This window comes from Ochlerotatus camptorhynchus, unplaced genomic scaffold (assembly GCF_037179485.1).
Source record: "Ochlerotatus camptorhynchus isolate MF236.1 unplaced genomic scaffold, CSIRO-AGI_Acam_v1.1 ptg000443l, whole genome shotgun sequence".
NCBI classification, from domain to species: Eukaryota; Metazoa; Arthropoda; class Insecta; order Diptera; family Culicidae; genus Ochlerotatus; species Ochlerotatus camptorhynchus.
In genome coordinates this window covers 5,234,478-5,256,688 of record NW_027040929.1, presented here as the reverse complement: position 1 = coordinate 5,256,688, position 22,211 = coordinate 5,234,478, and the positions used below count along the sequence as shown (strand labels likewise).

General features: G+C 41.5%; 1 protein-coding gene and 1 pseudogene across 1 annotated transcript; one reads left to right on the top strand and one right to left on the bottom strand.

Moving 5' to 3' along the window:
* The first annotated feature begins 829 nt into the window (after positions 1–829).
* Positions 830–6,300, top strand: LOC135711829 (uncharacterized; annotated as a pseudogene).
* A 1,986-nt stretch (positions 6,301–8,286) lies between these two features.
* LOC135711828 (uncharacterized) lies at positions 8,287–10,513 on the bottom strand. Its single transcript, XM_065234781.1, has 2 exons — positions 9,729–10,513; positions 8,287–9,622 (listed from the first exon to the last, which is right to left on the bottom strand). The coding sequence occupies exons 1-2, from the start codon at positions 10,511–10,513 to the stop codon at positions 8,287–8,289; spliced, it is 2,121 nt and encodes a 706-aa protein (XP_065090853.1).
* Positions 10,514–22,211: the final 11,698 nt, after the last annotated feature.

Below are 22,211 nucleotides of genomic sequence, written 5' to 3'. Positions count from 1 at the left end.
GTCCATCCAAGTTCGTTTATCCTCCGGAGAAATCGATGCCAGGAAAAACACCCGACGGATTCATAAAAATGGAGAAACCCCGAGCGAAAAAAACACACAAACACACATCACCGAATTGAAATGTGCAAAGCGCAGCATAAATTGTATTTCGAAACTCTTCCTCGTCTCACGCACCCAGCATGGTTCGTACTCCGAGGAAAACAACCCTGCAGAGGCGAGCCAAAACATAACACATCCGGCCGCCGAAACGATTTTGCCAAAGCATCAGAAGCAGCAGCAGTCGAACTTATTTCTGATTTTTTTTTGTTCCCTCAATTCCCTGGGAGAAGATCCCTGCTGCGAGACGATCCGAAGTATGCACCTTCCAGCAAGCATCCACCCAGCAACTATATATCGTGCCATAGTTTATTTTTTATGAGTTTATGGAATCGCAACTAGCTCAAACACAGGCGCGCGTGAGCCCAATCCCGGTCCTAGCACCCAAAAGTCATAAAATCTCTGTCGAAACGGGAATTCAGACTCACAGTCGAGTCAAAGTCAGTGGCAGCAGCAACAGCCTTACACCTTCACCTATCCCTGCTTAGAAGCTAAAAAGCACTAGACTCCTACCCGGCCCAGGATTGCGTTATAAAACGATATTGCTCTCTTTCCCTTCTGTCGGTCCGGGATTTCGCTTTCCGGGAAGACCGACCAAAACTGATGTTCCCAATCCCTCCTGTTGTGGCCTGAACCGTCGTCGGACCGATTTTTAGTGCAGAGTCATAAAATTACAAATGTATAGTACCAACGATTCCAATTTCGATCTAATACGATTTTTCTACTTCAGCATATGGCGGATGGTGAGCCAGCAGTGGACACTTACCGAGAGCTGATGGACAAGATGGATTGTGCCCACCGGGATTGATATCGATTCCAGCGAATGACACCGTTGCCGACCGTGGGTGACGGTGGTGGTGATTGAACGCTCTACTCAGCGTGGAATCGATTGCTATTGGAGAGAAGAGAAATGATAGCAGTTTAGTATTGCGAGAAATGGCGTTGATTTAGGAACGTGGGCTGGTTGGAGCAATTTTAAGATCTTGAAAAAGCTTATTAGAAAGGACAATTTGAAGTTTGCAAAATTCGATACAAATTTTAAAGGACACTTCTATCGAACGATAATTGGTATTATGATAAAATATTAAAAACAAAATTCTTATCTGAATTTTACAAATAGGGTTAAGACCTAATATCAGTCATACTAAGCACAATTCGCACTTTACCTCTCACTTACGATCAAGCTTGAAGCAATAATGGAGTTGTTATTTTTTTCCTTGATTTGTTTTCCGTCGATCTTGATTTCCGTGCTGAGCACCAATGCTACTGAGGCCAGGAAGGCAGCTCCCACACCTGGATCCTACCTATCGACCCATCAACTCATGAACCGGGGACCAACGGCTTTACTTCCCATCCGAAGGAAGGCGTGATCAGAGATGTTATGCCTCAGAACATCCCGGTGGTGCCGACTGGGATTGAACCCAGGCCTGCTGGAGTGAGAGGTAATCACGCTTACCACTACACAAACAATGAGTTATTCACTAGATCTGGCAAAGACGTAATGATTTTCTAACTAATCTAAACATGCAAAGTTAAACAAAAGTTTTTACTGTTATTTTCAGAAGGAAATAGATAGAAAGTATTGAAATCTGAGTGAAAAGTCAACTATAATTTTGCTGGTGGAAAATAGCTTCATAATTGTGAGACAAATAGGGTAAATGGCTCTAATGTTGGCCTATGGATCTAAGATTGAGCCCATCGCTAAAAATCTGTTATTTATCAATTTTATCTAGATGAACGAAGCGTACTAATGGATATTTTTGGTCGCCATTGAAAATTTAATCGATTGCTGAATTTTTAAATTTGTTCAAATAATGGGCATTTAGGCCAACATTACATCCATTTCTTCTACGTACTATCTGGGTCTTTATTGTAATCTTATTATCTTGTCATAACAAACAAAATTATTAATTAAAGAAATCTTACATCATCAATGATTTGATATTGAATCGTATTTTCTTAAATTTCAACTTCTACTCATTAATATGTCTAAATAAAATGAATTAATTGATCAGCTTAGATTTCAGCAGCGCCGGTGGTGTAGCGGTAAGCGTGATTACTTTTCACCCCAGCAGGCCTGCATTCAATCCAAGTTGCGCCGCCGGGATGTTCTGAGGCATAACTCATCATCCGACATACTTATCTATCGAGACTTCAGTAAACCTTTCATTCTAACGACCGACGCATCTGATTTTGCTATCGGTGTGGTCTGATCGCAAGGAGAAATGGGAAAGGATAGACCTATTAATTTCGCCTCTAGAACACTATCTAACAGCGAGGAGAAATGCTCCGTACCAGAAAAATAAATTTTGGCAATCTACTGGGCACTTCAAACGTTTAGAAATTATCTTAATGGGGCAAAATTTAAAGTTATCACTGACCATCAGCCTCTCACTTTTGCTTTGTCTCCCAAAAATACTTACGCAAAGCTAAAGCGATGGAAGGCTTATTTAGAAGAACACGATTACGAAATCATGTATAAACCAGGAAAGTCGAATGTCGTAGCCGACGCTTTAAGCCGAGTTATTTGTTCCATGAACACAACATTCTGCGGACAACAGCGATGACTTATATATTCAATCCACGCTATCACCCATCAACGTTTTTCGCCACCAAGTTATTATAAAAAAGGACCTGACAAAATCATAACTGAAACCCCATTTCCAGGCTACCATAGGAACATAATTTATTTAAGTGATATTAACGATGACTCTATTTTTTAGGTACTAAAAACGTACTTCAATTGTTCGAAGATTAAAGGTTTGCTAACAGACGAAGAAATTATGGGAAAGATCCAAGAGGTCTATAAAAAAAATTTTGGACAAGGAAAACAGTTAACAATCCGTTTTACTCAGAACATGCTTAAAGACGTTAAGGAAGAGGACAGACAGTGGAACATTATGCACACTGAGCACTATCGAGCACATAGAGGTGCTTAGGAAAATAGACAACAAATATTTAGAAAGTATTTTTTCCCCAAACTAAGCCAGAAAGTGGGAGATTTCATCTTGAACTGTTAAATTTACAATGAATGCAAATATGACAGGAAACCGATAAAATTTCCCCTTCAGGAAACTCCGATCCCGAACACCCCATTTCAAATAGCCCACATCGATATCATGTTTTTGGAAAGCCTTCACTTCCTTACATATATCGATAAATTTTCAAAATTTGCTCAGGTTGTACCAGTAGAATCTAGAGCAGCCATTGACCTCACACTAGCTATAAAGGATATTTTGCTTAAGTATAAACCACCAGATACACTGGTAATGGATGGAGAAAAATCCTTTATGACGGGAGAGCTTGTCAACTACCGGCCGGAGTGAAATGAATGGAACTGTTGAACGATGCCATTCAACGCTCCTAGAAATTCACAGAATCACCTAAACCGAGCACCCCAACACACCAGTCCCTGATCTAGTCCAATTATCCGTTCAGAAATACAATTCCACCATCCATTTCTCAACAAAATTTACCCTACTAGAAATAATTTTACCTTCTCCTCGAACACCAGAAATTATCGAAAAAGTTTATCGAAATTTAAAGCAAACACAAGAAAATTCATTGCCTCACCATAACAAGAAAACGAAATTTACCCCAATGGGAGACAATACTGACGCAATCGAGACAACTCGACAGAGACTGAAACATAAAAAAACGATTTAAGAAAATCAAAATTTCTAAAGTAAATAAAAGCACCGTAACGACAGATTGTGGACGACGGATCCATAAGGATGATATCAAAATAAGAAAAATTTAAACAAAGCTTTCATATTTATTTTTCAGACTGCTACTGTTCTTTCCAATCTTAACACAATCAGGACAGGAGGTGACGATTGACATACGAGACGTAGGACAAAATCCAATCCTGATATTCCATCAGGGCGACGCACGAATTAGACTACACTACAAGTACTATATCCACCATTTTAATCTCACTAATATTAAATCGCAAGTAAAAAGCCTCAGATTACAGTTTGAAAATTTTAAGAATAATCAGTTCACCGACTTGATAATTGAAAAATTCAATTAAATAGATTTTTGCTTCAGAAACATAGACCCAATAAGGCGACATAAACGATGGGATAGTTTAGGCACAGGATGGAAATATTTGGCTGGTGGATTTTTGTGTGATTGAAAAAAACGCAGTAGGCTCTGCCCGCGAACGGTTGGTTTTGTTTTCGCTGGCGCTGATTTCATCTGTTTTTCGCATATTTTTTAATTGTACCAAATCAAACCAATATTAGTTTTCGCGTGTGGATAAGTGTAAATTAAGATCTATCACGTCTTAAGCAGTTTTTATTAGTGATATTGTAATTAACGTGAAAAATCTGGGACAAGAATTTGTTCGAGTAGCTGTGTTGCTGTGATGTCGCGGCGGTCGGTTTTTCATTTCGCTTGTTTTTGGTGCTTTGCCTTCCTTCCAAGAAGAGTTTTACCGGGTATTTTTTTCTCTTTTCTTTGTGCTGGCGTTCTGCCTTCCAAGCAAAAATTCGATGCAAATGAAAAACTTCGAATGTGATTCAAAATGTCGTGTTGCGTTGTAAAAACAACGCGGAATTTTTTTTCGATTACCGCGAGTGAAGAAACCGGTCCTTTTTCGGCGCCAGAATTTGGTGAGATCCATCTGATTTATAATCAATCATAAATGCACATTTCCATATATTACTAAATACGCGCCAGATTTCGAAACATCACATTTCGAAATCTGGAAGTGTGTTTGCAGTACCATTATTCATTTGATAACGGTAGTGTTTACATGCGGGGCTTATTGTATGTGAAAGTAACCTCGGAATGGACGTGAATTACCAGGCATTCTGAAATGGGTTGCTGAATCTGCAGTAGAGCTATCGCTTTCTAACTCCCGGACTAAACTTGCTTTAAATTATTACATCAAGGATTATTGTAAGCAAATTTCTTCCATAATACCACTGCCGGCCAGTGGGGGTTAGATTGAATACACACACACACAGGATGGAAATATTTGGCTGGTACACCAGACGCAAACGACTTGAAAGTAATTAATTCTTCTATTAATAATCTAATTATAAAAAATAACGACCAGGAAAAAATAATCGGGAACTGAATTCGCAATTGAAAGAGGCCATTTTCAAAACGAAAAAAGCAATAAGTCTATTCAATGTAGGGTAAGTCGAAATATATTGTACTAAAATTTTGTTTCACTTGAACTATTTGCTAGAAAAATTAAAGCAAATAATAGGAACAATCGTCTTAGAAAAGTTAGGGTTAGTAAAAATAAAAATTTTAAGTCAAAGAGAGATAGACATTTTGATTGCAGATCTAGCTAGGGAGAATATAACAGTTCATACTGCTATCGAAGCAACGACCTATGCGACAACATCGGTTACATCAAACAACTTGCACATCGCTCTCATCATCAAAATGCCTAAGCTCGATTCAAGGTTTTTCAACAAAGTACGCTTGTTCCCCATCATACACGACAGTAAACAGATCCACATCTCCAACGAATTTTATATAACCCACGAGGAAGAAATTTACGCAATCAAGTCAGTAGAACCAGTTATTTTTGGAAAACGAGATATTATTTTGGATAATACAACATGCATGCCACGACTGCTAAGAGGAAATTCTGCAACATGCAATTTCACTTCCCACCCGGCTAATAACCAAATCATCTATCTAGATGACCACCATTTACTGATAAATTCAAAATCAAGCTTTAAGCTGTCATCCAATTGCGGAATAACGGAGAGAAATTTATCCGGTTCTTTCGTTATTTCCTTCAACAACTGCTACGTAAAAATAAACAACGGTAGAAGTCAACAACTTCCAGGAAACCCAATTCATCTAACACTTTAAGGAATTGCGGCCAAGAAACATCATGAGATCTTGAACATTACCTTGGAGCATCTTCATGAGCTACATCTGGAAACAAGGAAGGAGTTGGAAGTCATCCGGCTAACAAGAAATAGCATCCATTGGTCACCATTGGCCATCTTCGGAGGAATCTCATTCACTCCTCTTATAATTGGTTCTATCATTTTAAGATATTGCTTCTACAGAAAACGGACTATCAAAGTAAACATCAACAGCCAATCACCAGGAATCCCACTAACTACAGCAACAGCTACAGCCAACAAATTTCAAGAGGACACCTTTAGGAACATTTCTCCAACAGATTTGATTCGGACGGAACCGAATCTTAGGAAAGAGACGAGTTAGCACCGAAGCCACCTGGCTGGAAACCTGATTCTGAACATGCACTTTGGAACTTGGCAACGACGGCACACCGGACGGGCAGCTACGAACATGCAAGGCAAGGCAAATTGATCGACAATGGCAACGGACGGAATTTGGACGATGGCACCAGCGGAGGAAATGCAGAATAGGCAATATGAACTGTAGTTAGGTTTGATTGAAAAATAAAGTTAAGTTCGGTTTTAGCTAGCGAGTAGTTAAGAAGTTATTTTTAAAAAAGTTTATCACATCCGTATAAACTTAACTCGCGTCATGAAGACCAAGGCCTGCTCTAAACGCCACCGGAGTATGTCGAATGGCTCCATCTTGTCAACTTTCCTTATTTCACTCGCGAACGAACTGCCATCCGACAGAGTACAGCAAGCCTCAGACAAACATTGACCCGTACCTGGAGAGAAATGGATCCAGACTACATTATTAGAACCTGCTGTGCATTCCGGAAGCGTGTGGAGGCCGTAGTTGGAGCAATTTGAAACTCGATCGATGCTTAACATAGTTTAAGACTTTGAGGAACATCCCCCCTTCGAATAAATTAAAAAAAAACTCGAGATCTGCAAACATTATTACGCATACGGTATTGATACAGTTTGTAGAGTATGAAAACACTTTCCTGTTGACTTTAAATGACATTGTTTTACCTGTGTAGGGTTTTTGATCCAATTTCCGTCATACTAAGCACAACCCGCATTTTACCTCTCTTTTTTGAACGGGTCTGAACAAAAAATGGAATATTTCTGTCAAATATGGCTTCTAAATTTATTCACCATTCCATACGTACCGTTGAATTTGATAAAGAGTCACAAATTGTTGAGATATTGTATACAATCTAATACTGCTTCTTGATTCTAAATTCGTCCTACGAGTTTCAATTCCGTCCAATCGCATTGAAACGCCATTAGATTTTCTTCGTCCTACGGATAAACGTAGAAAAAGGGGATTCGCTAGGAGTGCTTCTTTTGTTTTGAGAACAATGAGCGTAAATATTCATACAATGCGCTCTAATAGTGTTGGGAATTTGCCAACTTACGCAGGGAGATTTTCAATACAATAATATTAGAACTACCGAAGACGTGGGATTTACGTTCATTAATTATATTATTATATTCCTGGAAAAAGGTTCAGGAAGGATGTAACGTTAGTGAACATGTTTGCATCTTAATATTAGTCCATTAGTAATTTTCTTTTGTAACTTACGTTTAGTCCCGTTGTGCTACACTTGCAAGCGATCGGAATTACGGGTCGCACGAGATCGTCTCGTTTTGTCGGTGGCCGTCGTAACAGGCAATCTAGCAAACAATTTATCCGTACTGAATCCTATAAACCGTACTAAAGCAATCTAGATTTAAGTATTTACTTAGTATTTTAGATTATAAATTTTACCTTTACTGTAGGTTTAGGATGTAAGTAGATTTTAGGTTATGATAAGTTCACTAGTTTTTATCAAACACTATGGAAAAGGTATTAATTGTAAATAATAATTTTAACGAATTTTAGAAATAGAATTATACCTAGCTGATTTTACACTAGTAATTTAATTTAATGACTTGAACTTACAACGGAAAAAACTAACTAAATTTAGACCGCAAACTCATTGATGCCGCACGTTAAATTGGTGTTTTATGTTTTTGTGTTTTGCCTACTATCAATTGTTTATCCGTGACGTTTGCCCAACGTCTTTGGAGAGAAGGTGCGTACTATACCTGGGTGCGTTGATGTTTGTGTAGGCAAGGTGTCTTGGATGGGAAGGTGCGCATCTGCGCCAGGGGCGTACTCAACACTCCTCCCGGGTACGCCGATCCTCTGATCGGCTTACAGTCCGTCGCGCCGTACATCCAATATAGCCAGCTTGGCCACAGGGCGCTCGAACACACCGTTCGCAGTTCTTACGGTTGCCGCCCTGATTTGATTGTCGTTCTTGTTGATGTAAGTTCCGATGACCTTGCCTTTAGGCTAGCAGTTCCGGGGCAGCTTCGGATCAACGATGATCACCACATCGCCAATCGCTATCGGCTTCGTGTTCGCATACCATCTCGTTCGTCGAGTGATCTCCGGCAAGTAGTCACTTAGCCAACGTTTCCAAAACTGGTTGGCTAGCTGCTGAGACATTCGCCAGGTCTGCCGTAGTGCTGTTCCGCTGTCATCGAGGGTACATATCGGTTTCGTTCCGTCGGATGACCTCAGTAGGAAGTGATTCGCGGTGAGAGCAGGTGCAGATTCATCATCAACCGGAACATGTGTAAGCGGCCGAGAATTAACAGTGCATTCGATCTCGGTTAGAAGGTTTCGTAGCACTTCGTCGTTAGGCTTGTGCAAGGGGTGGATTTCCATGAGGTTCCGCTTCACTATACCGATAAGGCGTTCCCAACTGCCGCCCATGTGCGGCGACGCTGGGGGAATGAACTTCCAGGTGGTCTCGGAACCGCTGAACTCCTTCATCACCTCGTCCTGGTTGATCGCCGTTGCTGCCTCTCCCAATTCGCGGTTCGCGCCAATGAAGCAGGTACCGTGATCACTATAGATCGTCTTGGGCATTCCGCGGCGTGCTGCAAAGTTTCGGAGGCCCATGATGCAGGAGTCGGTACTCAAAGTGTGTACTACTTCGATGTGGATCGCACGAGTGGTCAGGCATGTGACCAACATTCCCCACCGTTTCTCCACTCGACGACCTACGACGACTTCGATTGGTCCAAAATAGTCGACGCCAATATGGGTGAAGGGTCGAGCAAAGGCATCGAGTCGCTCTAGAGGAAGATCGGCCATTATTGGAGGCTGTGGGGTTGCGCGATGATTTTTGCAGTGTTGGCAGTTGTAGCGTACTTTCGCGTAGGTCGCTCGTAGTCGAGGTATACAATACCTCTGTCGGAGCTCATTTGTAGCGGTCTCATGGTTTTGGTGGTGGTACTTAGTGTGATAGTGTGCAATAATAAGATTGGTAGTGTGGTGGTCACGTGGGAGGATAATCGGGTTTTTAGCATCTTCTGTGGCTAGCGTACAGGCACTAATTCTTCCCCGCATCCTCATCAGTCCGTGGTCGTCCAGCCAGGGTGTCAGTTTAAACAACGGGCTGGTCTTGGGAATGGGCTTCGGCGATCCGTTCACCGATTTCAGAATAGCTGCTTCGTCCGGGTAGGCTTCTCGTTGGGCTTGGCGTATCACGTAGCGCTCGGCGATCTGCAGTTCCTCTGCGGAAGGTGAACCACAATGAACAGGTTTCTTTTGCTTCTTTAGGCGACAATTTGCCGCAAAACGATGCACAAAGGCAGCTACTTTGACCATCCGCTTCAAGCTGGAAACGTTGGGGACGAAGTTCAGTGTCTGTCTTGCTCCCTTTCGCTATTTGACATGGCCATGCTTCTTCCGGTTCCCGCAGGAAATCTGGCCCGATGAACCACCTGGATTCTGGAGTCATGTCCGGGAATTTCTCCCATTTCGTGCCATCATCTGCGACGTTTAGCTTGGTTGGAACCCAACGCCATTGGTTCGGTTCTGTTGACTCCAAGATCTCACCGACTCGACAGGCAACGAATGGTGTGTAGCGACGATGGTCCGAATACAGCCAGCAAATCACATCCCTGGAATCCGAGTGATAGAATCGCTTGCTCACGTTGAAGGACAGGGAGCTGAGGACCGTTTGGGAGAGCCTTGTACCAATAACTGCTGCCATGAGCTCGAGCCGTGGAATGGAATGATATCGCAAGGGGGCAACTCTTGTTTTGGCGGCAATTAAGCAGCATCGGACGGTTCCAGCCTGATCGAAGCGCAGGAAGCATGCGGCAGCCATACCGTTCTCACTCGCATCTACAAACGTGTGCAGTTGAACATCATGGTATCCGGGAAGAAGATGAGAGCGGAAACATCGTGCTACTCGGACTTGTTCAACTTGGGGCAGGACTTGCAGCCAAAAGCACCATTTGGCGAAGGCATTGCCGTCGATCTTGTCATCCCACTGGATGCCGCTTCGCCAGATTTCCTGTAGCAGGATCTTGAGGAACATTAGGAACGGCGCAATGAGTCCAAGGGGATCGAATATCCTCATGAGGACCCGTAGAACCTCCCGTTTCGTAGGCTGACGGCGGCCTTCCCACAGGTCGTGATCGTAGCGGTCCCAACCGACTTTGAAGGTGAAGACATCTGCCGATGTACACCACCACATCCCGAGCACCTTTTCGGTTGCCATTTCTGGTGAGAGGTCCAAGTTCTTCTCCTCAGCGTTGCTTCCAGGTTAGGCTTCTAGGACGCGCAGAGAATTACTGGTCCAATTACGGATTTCGAACCCACCCTCCGAGTGTACGAACTTTACATCTTGAGCGAGCTTGATAGCCTCTTCTTCGGTGTCTACGCTCACCAACATGTCGTCTACGTAGTGTTGCTTCTTAATTACCTCCACAGCAGCTGGATATTCCTGATCGAAGCGTGCAGCATTCAAGTTCATCACGTACTGGGCGCTGCTAGGAGAGCAGCAAGCACCGAATGTCATGACGCACATTACGTATATTGCTATCTGTCCATCCTCATCTCTCCAGAAGAACCGCAAACTCTGCTGGTCTTCATCCCGAATTAACACTTGGTGGAACATTTCACGTATGTCGCCTGTCAGAGCTACAGGATGCTCGCAGAAGCGGATCAGCACAGTAAATAGTGATTTTAGATGATCGGGGCCCTTCAGCAACACAGAGTTCAGTGATACTCCGAATGCCTTGGCTGCTGCATCCCACACGATCCTCACCTTTCCCGGCTTGTTTGGATTTGTCACCGGGAACACTGGAAGATACCAAACACGCTGAAACGATTGGCTCAACTCTTCATCAGATAGTTTCCGTATGTAGCCTTTGCTCAGATAGTCCACTATTTTCTCCTTCAACGTTTTAGTGAGTGTTTCATTCTTCTGCATACGCTTTTCTAGACATTGGAAACGTCGTAGAGCCATCTCTCGGCTGTCCGGTAGACGTACTGTGTCGTAACGCCAAAGTAGGCCAGTTTCGTAGCGTTCCCCTGTGAACCTCGTGAGTGAATTGAGAAGAGAATGTGCTCGTTGATCCTCGACGGAGATAGGTGCGTGTTGTGGCTTCATAATCCCCAAGCTATCCAGCGCAAAGTAATCTTTGAGGACTTGGTGTAGATCCTCATCTGAACTGTGTTGGTCCTCGCAAGAACCGATGTGGTAGACGGAGTGCACCGGGCTGATTGCAGTTTCTGCCGTGCATCCACCGCACACTGTCCAGCCTAAACGAGTCTTAATGGCGATGGGATCGCTTAGATTGCCTTCGCGGCACTTGAGAGGAAGGCTGAGATGCTGGTTCTTAAGTCCAATCAGGATCCGTTTCCGAACACCGTGGTATGAGTCGATCGGAAGCCCTTGCAGATGCGGGTACAAAGATGATAGTTCCTCGATGTCCATCGTCTGGTACGGAAGCAGAAGTTCGTTTACTGTTCGTGCACCACTGATGGTGAAACTTTTGGCTTTTTGTACACAGCACCGGCTACTTCCAGTTCGACGACCCTTGACTTCACTTCTTGACGCTGCGTGCCGCCGGTCCAGTGTAGGCAAAGCGACCTGACTTCTCCATCCAGCTTTAGTTCGTCAGCTAACTCTTCGTCCAGCAATGTAAGATCGGAGCCGTCGTCGAGGAATGCGTGAGTTCGGATCGATCCACGTTTTCCGTACAGAACTACCGGAATATAACGGAACAGTATGTCGCTTGATTTGGTTTGATGCGTGTGGCAACCGTGCGCTGTTGAACTAGCTCCTGTTTTGGGATGTTCCGTACTGCCACTCGTCGAGGGTGCTGTTGTTGAAGATGGCGACGTCGCTGATGTAGCTGGCGACGATTTTTGATAATGGTCGTTGTGCAGGAGAGCATGATGCTTGAACTGGCATCCATTTTTTCCGCAGAGTTTGGCCTGACACACTCCATTGTGACGGCAGAGGCAACGGTGTTTTCCCAGACAACCAGAATGCACGTATATTCAAAGTTGTTTCTGTGATATACAAACATATATACAAACAATCATATCGTATAGAATGCAAAAGCAGGGCTTATACCTACAAAAGTGGAGGCCATATACGTGTAAATTTTAATTTCTTATAAAACGAGTTGATTTGACATCATATACGATCTAATATGTCATAACAAATGCAATTTTAAAAGTCTTACGATGTAATCCGATTTAATTTGTGGTACAGTACGATGGAAAAATGATTCATCGCATATAAAACGAAAATTTACATTCTATACGATTTAACTTAAACACAATGCGATGTATGTCATACTTATATGCGATGTTGACTTAAACTGTAGTTATTTACAATACTGTCTGTACATTGTTATACGACTTCTGGTTGTCTGGGTTGCCTACTATCAATTGTTTATCCGTGACGTTTGCCCAACGTCTTTGGAGAGAAGGTGCGTACTATACCTGGGTGCGTTGATGTTTGTGTAGGCAAGGTGTCTTGGATGGGAAGGTGCGCATCTGCGCCAGGGGCGTACTCAACAAATAGGATTTATGTTATAGCTAATGAATTAACGCATCGGAACAAACCTATTATTGATTTGTGCGTAGTGAAATCATTGATATTATTGATCTTCTCTGATCGATAGAACGGAAATGGGCGATTACGACGCAGTAGCGCTCTACCCTACTTGCAGTGTAGCTGCAAAATGTTGCCCAACATCGCATTTCAACTGCTTACGAGAATAGAAAAAAAAAAACTAGATACTGCCTAGAATCATGCACTGATTTGCTTTGTTTAACAACTTGACACCGTGAGGTGGCAACCAAGGAATTACTTGACCTAGCTCATAAGTTAGCTCTTATTCCAAGCACGCGTTTTCCGTAGTTATGTTCGCATGAGAGTTATGCATATGGGAAACATTCTATTATTCAACCTTTTACCAGTTGTATTTACCTTTGCATGAACTTAAAATCTAAACTACGTATCTTGATCACAAAAAGAAGATTTGTAGATTTAATTATTGCAAGAAATATGATTATCTTTGCTTTACTTTTTAGAAGAAAAAGATCGAAAATTAGATTAATGATCCTAGTTTTGTAACAGATGAACGTTAAGGAATACTGTTTAATCACTGTTTGGAAAAGGATCCTTACTTTTGATGACGTTATTAATCCTTTGTTACCTTACTGAATTTAAATTTGATTAATGGGGTTGTTGTTTCAAGTTAATTATTCAAATTAATGTTATTACCGTACATAGTAAGTAAGCCTGTTTTTAGCTGTAGTGGTCCTATAATTGACCTGATCTTAATTTGTAGTGTTATGCATTCATATCTAAATTTATTTCCATGCCAGGTTAGAACACAGATCTTGCCTTATATCTACGTAAATAAAACCACAAACATTTATTTCAATTTTAGTTAATCCATATGTTCATAAACTGGAGCACTTATGCCATAACTGGTACACTTTCCACTAGGAGCATACCTAAGCACAGGTTAGATGAAAAAACGCCGGTTTACCCAATTATCGACCATTAAACTTTGCTTTAATTTTTGCTGTATCTATTTGTCCAATTTCCGAAAAAAAACCATAACAAGGACAGAGTAAAACTCAGCAAAAACAAGCAGCATTCCTGATCAGCAGAAAAATCTAATTCCAATAAAATGTAATTACAAGGTAGTCCAGCCTCACAGCTTAGGCCTGGCAACGCAGAACGCAAAAAAAATCGAATCATATCACCATGTGACCAACCATCCGCTTGGTCACATGGTCTAACTGCGTGCATAGCCACATCTCTACCATCCCTATAACAAACACGCAAACCAACGCGCAAAATTGGGACACCTGACTCTCGCCGCAGTGGTTTCCCCCCCACTTCCACATCCGCATCGATTTCCCTATGGACATTCGAGATATGCACGGACCAACCATCCAGCAGTGCACAGGAGAGTAGTGCGGCAATCTACTCCTACTATAGTGATGATTCAATTTACGGTCCATCAGCATGAGCAAACCCACATTTGTAATTCAATATTAATTCTTACATGGCGTGTATCCGTTCGAGTCGAAATGGCAAACCCTATCCGAAGCAATTGACTTCCATTCCACCATCAGCGAGGCTCGTAGCATTTTGGCAAGAAAATAGGGCATCCCGGTTTATTGATTAATCTGCGTGTGATAAGCTAACGGAGAGGTGGAGCACGACGACGGGGGAAGTTACGTGAAAGCGAGAGATTGATTGAAAAAGTCCTTTCGGAAGCTGTCATTCGCACTCCCGGCTCTCGGTGTGACCATTTGTGTGACTCTGAGCCTGGGCCGAAATAGAACGGGAAACCATTAGTTTGAGTGTGGCAAAATTGGCTTTTGGTGTGGCGGCTGGTTGGTGGTTCGGTGATTTTTGACAAAAGTGGATGCCCCCATGCCTGTGGGAGCCGTGCCACTTGTCACTCGAGGAACTACGTAGTACAGGGTGAGGGGATGATGCGTGGTTTGTGGCTTGGTTGGTATTGCATTGCTAGCAGCAGCATTCTGGATCGATGTGTCGTTGATTAATTCATCAACTCAATTAGTACGAGTGATGTAACGGGGACGCTCGGGAAGGTTGGTAAATGTGATGTAAGTCGGTGCTAGTGGGACGTTTGGAGCTGTGCATCTAGAAATAATTGATTTTTTTTTATAGTTGCGTTGCAGTAATTGCATCAGTTGACAATATTAATACCATTACTGTGTGGCCGCTTTTGATCATTGTATACTGAACGCTGTACTTGATGAAATGAAAGAATGATGTTTTCACCAGGCAAACATAGAAACTTAATCCAGTTAACGCTCCATAGATTGTGACCCCGTGATCTCCAAACGCCTATCCCCATCATGGGATGCTATCTAATTCAATAAATACCCGTCCAAAAAGAGCTCACCCTCGACTCGGCAAACAGTTCCCAAGCAACCCGACAATGCCAAGCAGCAGAAAAACTCCGAACCGTGGGTAGCCCAAACAATCGACTCGATTAGGAGCCTAATCACAGTCCAATTTGTCGATAATTTTCTCACCTTCTATGTAGCACACCATATCTGTAGGCAGAGAGCCTAAACTCGGAGTTACCTCATCGCAATTGTTCCACCTTCGAGAGGCTCTTCATTGTGCTGGATTAGAAACCTACTCGGAACCCGACAAAAAAAAATGAGCTCCCATTATTCGTAGCTGCGCGCTCGTTAAGGCAAATCTAACGAGAGACAAATGAGCCAAAAGGGATCCTTGACGCTGTTAAATATTTTCGGCAAATTTACCCAAACAATGCGTCTAATTTTCTCATACTCTCCAAAGTCTAATACTGAAGAATTTCAAGTGCAGAAAAAATCGGCAAAATTGTGTTGTTCATTGTTTCCAGCTGCCTTCGGGGCGCTCAGCAGCAGTCCATTTCCGAGCCGGTCGTGTGTCCATGGTAGCAACGACGAGCTAAAAAAAATGGGATCTGGACGATTGGATGGATGGATGGATGGATTGGTGCCTGAGAGAATGAAAAATGAGGAGAAATTATAAATTACACCAGAAGTCAATCGTTGCTGCCCCTCCTGTTGAGAGGGCCCAGCAGCCGGTCCGACGCGGCAAGCAATGGCCTGAACCTGCAAAGTGCGAAAAGATTTTCGGGGAAGATGTTTGAAAGCTGATCTCTCCCACTTTGGCTCGCACCTAATTTGTTTTGGGTTCAGAGGTGAAATTCGACTCCTTATTCGAGTCGAACAGGATACTGGTGTTTCAGTGTTTTCAATTTTGTCCTACAGCAGTTAATGTTGTACCAGAAACAGGAAGGGGAATCCACGCTGAACTGTCAGACCGAACTTTCGATTATTCCCATTGTGGCACTAACTTTTGCCAGTAGATATTATTCCCGGACTCGAAAGGCTCTGACACTGATAGAAACAAGGACCCTCTAACAAAATGCTGCTCCTTTTTCCGCTCACTTCACTGTACGCTCTCGACTTGTGAAAGGAATAGACTTTTCAGTTTCCGCTATCACAATGGTTTCCTATGGTTGGTACACAAAAGGCTAAGCAACAGAAGCAGCAGCCAGTTTCTTTCAAGACGGCTCAAACAATTACCTAGGTCATCCAGAATTAAATTGAGTTTACAGAAACTCAACAACCAGTGAGCTGGTATGTAGACAGGCAGAAAGGAACGCCAACAATCACACAGACATCCACCAACCTCCCACTGCTGCCAATGGAACGATGAATGTACTTGAAAATTCAAGAAAATCACAAAAGCCACAGCACAGCAGCTTAGTAGTACCAACCAAACCACACGGCAAGCAGAAACAAAAAATGTAACCGCTACTACTACAAAACTTTTGATAAGAAGAAACACACAGTTCTAGACGGTACGGTATGAAGGAAAAATCATGCTGCGGAACAACAATGGAATCCGTCTGCTTCGGCGAAGAATGTTAGAAACTCCATGAAGCAGCGGTCAAGGGAGGAGCGATGGGAAATTTTATACACAGTAATCCCTCCATGTATGCGGTGGGTGGTAGCGTGCACCCACTGCTGCTACTTGGCTTTCCTTCAACCAATTACGCTGATTTTTATGTATGTGTTTAGTGTCAACCATAAACTAGTTATATGCAGAAAGCCAGGTCAATTGGTTAAAGGACGGTACCATCTACCGCATAAATTGAGGGATTACTGCAATCCTACCCGACCACAGATCGAGGACGTTCCCCTGCCCACTCTTCATTCGTACTTGGTTGTGCATATCCTTACCGTTCTGTATGTAAGAAATTGCACAGTGGGTGCGATAATTTGTCAAAATTAGTTGATTACTTTCTGATGACCTCGGCAGTTGTAAATGCAAAAGGGAAACTACCTTAACTCATTTTATTGCTTTGTTGCCTGTCTACCAATGCTGCTAATTTTCAATTATAATTGAAAATTTTTGAGGAAATTGAGAATAAAAACGGTCTAATTTCCCTACCCTTTTTCGCCCTCTGGCTATTGACATGGTTTAAATATTATTATTGAATCGATTTCGTGGAACAGTTACGGAGTAGAAATTTTTGAGTTCCTAACAAAATTTGCCCATTTGGCTTGGCGTTTCCGCCAATCGCTTACTACAGTGCTGGATGGCATTTTGATTGTCTGTATCCATTCTTCTCCAAGTGTTCAGATAGCCCTTCCTATCCGAACATTTATAGAATCAAATGTCAATTTTCATATGTTTTTATCTTCTTCTTATTCTTCTTCTTCTTCTTCTTCTTCGTCTTCGCATTTCAAGCTTATTGCATATCGCATATATTGCATGGTCTCAACTTAGTGTTCTAAGATGCACTTCCACAGTTATTAATTGAGAGCTTTCGATGCCTGTTCCATTTTTGCATTGGTATAATTGTGTGGCAAGACCAATCATACTTCTATGCCCAGGGAAGTCGAGAAATTTTCCAACCCGAAAAATTCCTAGACCGGACCGGGAATTGAACCCAGCCACCTCCAGCATGGTCTTGCTTTGTAGCTGCGCCTTTACCGACTGAGCTAAGGGAGGCCCCAGTTTTTTTTCCTTTTGGGTACATTACCACTGCGACCATTTATTTGTTCTATTGTAGTATATTTCCCGGTTTTTTGTTAACCTTATTAGGGTGATAAACTAGAATTAGAAGTAACAATCAACGCCTAACTTTAGGTACATTCCCAGTAAGGAATTATGTGTCATTTGAAACGCCTTACCTTACTAGGAGATGAACACCCTATTTTAGAGGGCTGTAGTAGTTCCTTATCAAAGAACTTTACCCTTCTGTTAAGATTTGCTGCACAGTTGCACAATAAATGTTCGGAGGTTTCTGTTTCCTCGTTACAAAACCGACAAATATCATCATCAACTTTTTTAATTAGTCTTAGATGATATTTGGCTGGACAGTGCCCTGTAATTAGTCCTATGTAAGTACATAGGTCTTTCTTTGAGAGGCTAAGGAGTTTTTGTGTGTTTGATGCATTTGGCATCACAAACTTTCTTGATTGTCGGGCTGTGACAGTATTATTCCAATTACAATCTATCATTATCTTTTTCCAGTTCCTTAATTTCATCTTGATGGAGCTTGGAGAGACCCCACAGAATGGTTCAGGTCCTAGAAATTGTTTTGATGATCCTTGCCTGGCTAGTTCATAAACCTTATCATTACCTTCTACTCCACAGTGTCCTGGAACTCAGTAAAGATTTACTGTATTGTTATTAGACAACTGTTGAAGTAGCTGAATGCATTCCCATACTAATTTGGAAGTACATGTAAATGATTTTAAAGAATCCAAAGCTGCGTGGCTATCAGAAAAGATGCATAGATATTAGACTGATGCAAAATTTGACTTTTTCGCTCCACAGTGCTTAAATGGTTTCAAATCAGGTCCTGATTAGCCTCTCAAAGTTACAACTCATTTGGTTAGAAACAGACTTCGCACAAGCCATTTGAAGTTTACATGTAAATTACTATGGGAAATCTCAACTTTTTGTTCATTGCCTTCTAGTCTTTTTCCATATCGAGCATTGAAACAGTTCTAAACCATTGTTATAGAAATTTTTTTCAGCTACAACTTTGCTGAAGATCGTTTCTATGTAAAACGAGACAGGAAAAAGTTATTAATTATTTAAGAGATTGGTAAACTTATGACATGGTCAAGCAGCTGCTCTGTAGGCAACACTGTATTTTGCAGTGTGACATAGTAGCCATGATTTTGTGTCCTATTCAACGCCCCAGAAACACCAATGTTGCCTGCTGAGCAGTTGATTGAGCATGATCATAAGACATCATCGCATTGAACCATTGATAACTTTCGATCCTTGCATTTAATCAAGAAGTGGTCTTGAACAAAGTTGTAGCTGGGAAAATTTCCTACAAGTACAATTGAAAGTTTTTGTAGCAGACCGATATGGTGAATTATTAGATAGACATGAACAAAAATCTTGGTTTTACCATAGTAATTCCCATACAAACTTCAAATGGTTTGTGCCATCTGAGTTTCTCACCAAATGGGTTCAAATTTTGAGAGGTTAGTCAGGATCCGATTTGGAATCGTTTTAGTATTGTGGATCGAAAATTTCAAATTTTGCATCACTATAATAGATATGCATGCTTATATTTTCGCTTTAAACACACAATAGTGCATTCTAGTATGGCTTGAATTTCAGCCTGAAAAACGGTTGGCCATCCACCCATAGAAACTGAAATATTAACACCAGGACTTGTCACACCAGCTCCCGCTATATCATTTAGTTTTGATCCATCAGTAATGAATATAACTGATCTTGGGTGGATTTGTGGTCCTCCCGCGCTCCAGAGAGAGCGGTCTGGTTGTACCACATTGAATAGTCGATTAAAATTGAATTTTGTCTCCATCCAATCATTACTGATTGTAACTAATGGATTGATTCGAATTTGTTTTAATATATGTAAGTGTCCCTTAATCTTCCCTTCAAACAAGGTTTTTGTTCGCTTAATTCTTAGTGCGCTATTTTCAGCATCTAATTGCACAAATTGGTGTTGTGGAAGAAGATTTTGTATCGCATCTAAGGCTTTCGTAGGTGTGCTACGCATCTCACCTGTTGTAGATACCGTAGCCAGTCTTTGCAACTTTTCTAGTTTGTTTATTGCACACTCTTCCTTAGTTTTTTGCCACCATACTAATGAGGCATATGTAATTCTGGGTCGTATTATAGCCATGTATATTCAAATTGATCATTGCTGGCCTCAGTCCCCATTTATTTTCAAAGGTTCATTTACCTATCCATATTGCGTTTGTTGCTTTACCTATGATTTGGTTTAAGTGTTGGTTCCAGTTAAGTTTATAATCAATTGTAAGTCCTAGATATTTGACTTCTGGTGAAAGTTTCATTGATGTCCTTTCCATGTGAAGACCAGTTATTTTTATGTTTCTTCTTTTTGTGAATGGGATAATATGTGTCTTGAGGATTTATGCTCAATCCTTCTGACTTGCAATTTATGGCTTGTTGCATACTGTTTGTAATGACATCATCATATTTTCCCTGAACAATTATTACAATATCATCTGCGAACATTTATGAAACTCATATATGTATACTTTAAGAATACTAACCTTAGATTGTAAGTTTGATTAACCTTGTGTTTAGTTTGTGTATTGTGCGTGTAGTTTTTTTTTTAATGTTTGTCTTCAAGATGAATAGAAATAAGTTCATGTTTTAGGATTAATTAAATATTTGTATAATAAATCATATTTCAAACCTCTTTCTCCCTTTCCCCATCCAAAAAATTGTAAATCTCCCCTAACCTCGAGACGACCGCGAGTAATCGGTTCAATTCCTTTAACTCTAGATTTAAGACATGAATCATGTATAATGCAAATGATAACTCGGCTCTGTAAAGTTTATTCGATTGAGCCTGTACAAATAAATTAATATAAAAAAAAAAAAAAAAAAAATCATCTGCGAACAAAATTATTTAAAAACCCTGTGATTCTAGATTTGTTACTAAATCGTCTACTACTAATGACCAAGGAAGTGGAGACAAAACACCCCCTTGTGGGCATCTTTTAACATCTCTTACTGAAATAGATGAGCTGCCGAGCTCAGCCGAAATTTCACGTTTTGAAAGTATTTCACTAAACCAGCTTATGATACGTATGTCAAAGCCATGCTTTGACATTGTCTTTGCCATAGAAGTGTGTGATGCGTTGTCAAACGCTCCCTCAATATCGAGAAATGTTGCAAGCAAAATTTATTTTGCTTCAAACGATTTTTCTATTTTTGAAACAAGTGTGTGTAACGCTGTTATAGTTGATTTTCCTGATTGATAAGCAAACTGATGGCTGCTCAAAGGATTACTTTTCAATTTTTTTGATTTTATGTGTTGATCTATAAGCTTTTCCATGATTTTTAGCATTACGGATAATAAGCTTATTGGTCTAAACGATTTAGGTGAAATCTTATCTTTCTTGTTAGCTTTCGGAATAAATACAACACGTACTTTTGGCCATGATGACGGTATATAACCAAGCAAAAGACTTGCTTTAAACATAATAGTAAGAGATTAAGTAAGTATCTCATTACTTTTTTGAAGAAAGTGTTAAAAGCGATCAGACGGACCACTTTGCTAAGCCCTAGATCCCTGGTCTAGCCAACGGGGATCACTGAGGGTGGGTTCTACAACAACCTATTTTGTGGTGGCTTTAGCTCGAGCATGAAAGAGGATCCTTCAGGGTCGGCTGTAGGTATATACAGATTGTTCGATCAAGGAATTGAAAGCACTTTCTCTCTTGTTAATTAGCTTTTTATTTCGACTTACTGTGTGTGTGTGTGTGTGTGTGTATGTGGGTAGTGTCTCACGATGCGGCCGGATGCAAGTTCAAAATGCGGGAATGTCGCCTTTGCCGTGACGCTCGGGGTAATGCTTACGCCGAATCCAAGAGGGACGGATCGTACGCCGGATTGGCGGATCACACTCCTTCAGACGTCGGCGCTAGAAGTGCAATCGCACGCCGGAATCGCGGATAACTTGCTGGACAATTCAGGCGGTTAATAATGGGTCCTAAGGAAAGAACGTCCCAGGGTGGGTATTAGGAGGGCTACCGGGTATTTTTTTTACTTTATTCTGTTTTATGCTAAAATGTCCTTTTACTCCATACCTGATTCTTATTTCACTTCCAAATCTTATTTGGTACCGGTGATTTCAAATCAACTTCTCTATCTTTAACTTTATCTCTGCTTTTTTATGGAGGATAGCAAACTTAACGCTTCGAAGCTCTTGATAAGAAAGACGCTTATCACGTTTTCACCCGGTAGCTTGACCCTCCTTTTTCCATACCCTTTGTTCATGTTCCCTTTTTGACGTGTCCAGTCCCGGTATCTGTGGCAACTCTTGTTTTCCCTTTTTTGGCTCACTTCATACTGTTGTGTAGTGTGT